The sequence below is a fragment of the Triticum dicoccoides genome, chromosome 5B (assembly GCF_002162155.2).
Source record: "Triticum dicoccoides isolate Atlit2015 ecotype Zavitan chromosome 5B, WEW_v2.0, whole genome shotgun sequence".
In the NCBI taxonomy this organism is placed as follows: Eukaryota; Viridiplantae; Streptophyta; class Magnoliopsida; order Poales; family Poaceae; genus Triticum; species Triticum dicoccoides.
Window position 1 is genome coordinate 107,313,100 of NC_041389.1, and position 4,387 is coordinate 107,317,486.

Genomic DNA, 4,387 nt, shown 5'->3' on the forward strand with positions numbered 1-4,387 from the left:
CTCCGATGCAGCGCGGCGACGACACACGGGAGTGTGCGTAGGTTTAGGCCTGGCCACTAAGTGGTAAAGCAGGAATTCTACAGTCTTCATATCTTTTTGCATCAAAATTCATGCAGGTAAACTTCTCCTTGTTGTTTCTCCCAAATGAAGAACATTTGAACTCGAAACTTTGCAAATCACCATCACACAAAGTACTAGCATGTGCAGAAATATCTTCCGTATTTTTGGCGCAACAATATTTTTAAATGGTACAACTCATTTGAAATTTAAAAATTTGATAATGTTATGTTTCATCAAAAAAATCGGAAACATTTTATACAAAGAGTGACACTTGTGCATAGTTGACCTGCAAGGTGATATGTTATCTTATTTTGAAAGAAACGAAAAAGAGAAGTTTCAATATAAAGATAGCACAAATCTTGATGCAAACAATGGTCTAAAACTCTAGGTAGAATGTGTATCTACATGATGACTACTCCCTCCGTAAATAAATATAAGAGCGTTTAGTCACTAAAGTAGTGATCTAAACGAGTATTTAACCAAAAACTACCACAATTCACGGAAACGTGACAGAAAACTACCACTTTACGATTTTGTCCCGAAAACTACCACTTTTTTATTAATCCGTGACAAAAAACTACCAAGTGTGAGAACTGCTCGCTTTGCCTGGGTTAAACGCGAATCTGACTGCCCGACCCCACACATAAACGGGCTAAAAATGCAATCGGGTCCTCCCCATGTCGTTCTCCTTCCCCTCCACCTGCCGCGCCGCAGCAGCTCCTCGCCGCCCCACGTCTCGCTCTTCCGCACGGCCACCGGCCGCGCCGCGCCGCTCCTCACGATGGACTGCCACGCCGAGTCCATCGACACGTCGTCCACGCCAATGGCCTCGGTCGCGGCGGTAGAGGGCCTCGGCTTCTCCTCCTCGTTGCGTTCCTTCTTGGCCTCGGGCTTGGCCTCCGCCGCGGTGCCTCCCACCGTGGTCGTGCCCTCGCCGACGAGCTTCTTCCGCACGCGGGGGCGGTCAACCGGCATCTTGGCCGTTCTCGCTTCCCGCGGCCGGCTCGTCGAGACGGGCGCCGGCGGCGCGACGACAGCGTCAGGAGCGGCAGCAGCAGCCGTTCCCGCCGGGCCTCGACAACGACGTGGACTCGCCGCAGCAGCAGCCGTTCCCATCCGCCGGCGGCAAGCGGCTGGGGAAGGAGGAGCCGGCGACGAGGAGGAGAAGGAGGCGGAGGACCCGATTGCTTTTTTGAAAAAAAACTAGGGACCCGATTGCATTTTTAGCCCGTTTATGTGTGGGGTCGGGTAGTCAGATTCGCGTTTAACCCAGGCAAAGCGAGCAGTTTTCACACTTGGTAGTTTTTTGTCACGGATTAATAAAAAAATGGTAGTTTTCGGGACAAAATCGTAAAGTGGTAGTTTTCTGTCACGTTTCCGCGAATTGTGGTAGTTTTTTGTTAAATACTCGATCTAAACGCTCTTATATTTGTTTATAGAAGGAGTATATGGGTTCCAAAAGCCCCAAAGACGAACCTTTTTTTCTCCATTGCTCCACCTATTTTCTTCTTTTCATTCTTGTGTGCGTCGTTGCCGTAGAGCACGACGTTGATATTTCCATTTCCGTGCTCATCTTCTCGGAGATCATGGCATCCCCAGTTGCTAGCCGTTGCTGTCATGGTTTCTTATTCGGATGCAACCGGAAGTGCTACCGGGGATTTCACATACCGTACGTGCGATCAAATGTTCCTTTATTGTTGGTTAGTCAGGCTAGACTTGAGTACAAGCCACTGAAGCCAGTCTCCTTAATATTTTTTGCACAAAAAAAATATCCTTCTTGTGTTGTTTGCTCGAAGATAGTACTACACGCATGAAGCACATGCAGATAGTCGAAGAGAACAATTAATTTTCATTTGGTTCCTGCCGCAGCAAGGTTTACTTGAGATTTCCTCTCTCAGAAAAAAAAGGTTTTACATGAGATTTCTTCAGCTTTGGGCAGGTGCCTAGCTCTCACATGCTTCTCTGTTCAATTAGGAATGCTCCCTATGCAAGCATGGATGCATTTTTTTCCTCTTATTTTCGTCATTTTAGAGGAAAATTTGATTTTACTAAACATAATCTCTTGGGCTTTGAATACCTGGTACTGTACCAAAGCAACCACTAATTGCACAAAATCTGTAACTTCTTTTGAAATTTTGTGCTGGAACTTGATCTAGTCCTCCCTGTAACTTCTTGGCATGCATGCGTCAATGCACATTTCCTTTGTTTCTGCCTTCAAAGTTCCATCAGGATATCAGTCATGAGAGAGAGACAAAAAGTGAGGACCTACTCCTCCATGACTTCATCTCCACCGTTTTGTAATTCTGTTCAAAACATCTGAATTCCATGTTAATTTGCAAGTCTTCATGACCACATCCATTGTCCATCAACAACGGCAACCTTTTGCACTGTAAACGTAGCCTCCTTCTCCCTATGTACCACTATTCACTTTTCATGCTTTCTACTAGTTTCTCTGCACTTCTGTTCCTCTGATTATCACCTTTTTTTTACTGCAATTGACCTTTCCCCTGTGAACCTTTGCATGCATGCATGCAAGCATCAAAAAATGGAGTACAAATCATGAACATGGCATATTATTCATCAATTCACACCAGTCTCAGCTCTGAACATCGATGACTAATCAATCAGCATGCACTCATTTGTCATGATTAAGCAATTAGCAGCTTGGGATCAGGATCGGAATTCAGAACTCGATCCTCCCCAAGCTCCATCAATGGCACGCATCTAAGCAACAGCAAAAAAGGAAAGAAAAGATAAGGAATACTCCATAGCTACTGCTTCTACAATGCAACACAACCTACTAAGTAGTACGATGCGATCATGCCATGGCCATGGCTTGGATGATGATGATATATATGATCAACGAGCTTCGAAGGAGTTGATTCATTCATGTCATCCTGAGGCTGAGGTACTGGCACTGCACCAGCTGCCAGGGCGACTGGTGCTGCTTCATCGCCTCCGCCACGCCGAGGTCGAATGTCATGGCTCTCTGGCATGGCGGCGGAGGCGCGGCCACCCCCGGGTAACCGCCGTGGAGCGCCACCCCGAAGGCGCTCTCCGAGTACTCGGCCGACGACGGCGGCGACGACGAGAGGCTCGTGCCGCCGGAGCAGTCGGAAGCGAAGGGTGAGGAGAAGCCGCCGGCGCCGTCGTGTTTGGCATGTCCTCTCTTGCTAACGTTGTTCTTGCGGGAAGTGCCGGAGCCGGTCCTCCTCCCTCCCACGGCGAGCGTCAGCTCCAGCTCTGCTCCGGTGCCGCAGCCGTCGTCGTCCTCGTCGGCGGCTCCGACTATGTACTCGTCGGCGGGGAGCTGCAGGTTGAGCGCCCGGCGTGGCTGCTTGTTGCCGCGCCGCCGCGGCTGCCGGCGCGTGCTCAGGTCGCCCCCCATGAGCTGTGTCTGGATGCGGTACAGGCGGTGTAGCTCGTGAACCTCCGCAAGGTGATTATCAATAAATTAGCAGTTCATAGCACGCAACAGTTTGCTATGGTGAAGAAGAAGTGAAGAAGATTAATTGCTACCTGTTGCCTGAAGGTCTCTTCGTGCTTGAGCATGGCCATCTTCATGACCTCCATGTCACATTGCCTCACAAGCTTGCCCATCTCTCCTCAAACTCAAAACTTGCTCTAAACCTGCTGAAATGTAGAAGAAACTTTATTTAAAATTTCAAAGACTTGCAAGCATCTATCTATCTGAAGGAAGGAACTCTGGTCATGCTTGACAACATGGTTCACGATGGTGAACAACCTCTGACTGTGCCAGAGATGCAAACAGCATGTTTGACAAATATTGATCTGACCACAGAGAAGTAACTGACCTGTAATTATAAGCCAAGAACTTGTCCTCTCCCTTGTCTATCTAGCTCTCTTCAGCTCGTTCTGCACTCAAACTTGCAAGGGACAAGCAAGATAGAACGGAGGAAAGACTAAAGATCAGGTGTTGATGCTCAAACTGGGAATGGAAGTTGCAGTTGCAGGGAGGTGCTCATTTATAAACGCAGAAGCAGCTGCTTGGCTGCCTCCAATGGCGAATGCTTGTCACTGGACACTAGGTAGACACATATTTTTGCTTTTGGCAGCCCACCTTTTTGGCATGCCAAGCAACAAGAGACCCAGTGGCACGCACTTGCATGAAGGACGGCCAGGCACTGCCCCTCCAAGAGCAGACAGCCCCTGCAAGAGTCTTGTTTAATCTTGGGTTGGCCCAACCTGCAGAAACTGCTGCTAATATTAATTAACAGTGCTCCTACTAGCTCAGGAGGAGGAGTGCATTTCAAACAGTGCGTGTGCACTTTGTGTGTGATGCAAAACTATACAAATGTTTCCATGT

At 48.3% G+C, this 4,387-nt stretch overlaps 1 protein-coding gene across 2 annotated transcripts; it reads right to left on the bottom strand.

Moving 5' to 3' along the window:
• Window positions 1–2,669: 2,669 nt before the first annotated feature.
• On the bottom strand, window positions 2,670–4,139 carry LOC119305254. Of its 2 annotated transcripts, none has more exons than XM_037581826.1 (3): window positions 3,876–4,139; window positions 3,580–3,690; window positions 2,670–3,490 (listed from the first exon to the last, which is right to left on the bottom strand). In XM_037581826.1, exons 2-3 carry the CDS (start codon window positions 3,658–3,660, stop codon window positions 2,948–2,950), a joined length of 624 nt encoding a protein of 207 aa, XP_037437723.1. In that variant the 5' UTR covers window positions 3,661–3,690; window positions 3,876–4,139; the 3' UTR covers window positions 2,670–2,947. The 2 variants fall into 2 exon arrangements, with proteins under 2 accessions (XP_037437723.1, XP_037437722.1); XM_037581825.1 differs by having other exon boundaries at window positions 3,580–3,693.
• Between the last annotated feature and the right edge of the window lie 248 nt (window positions 4,140–4,387).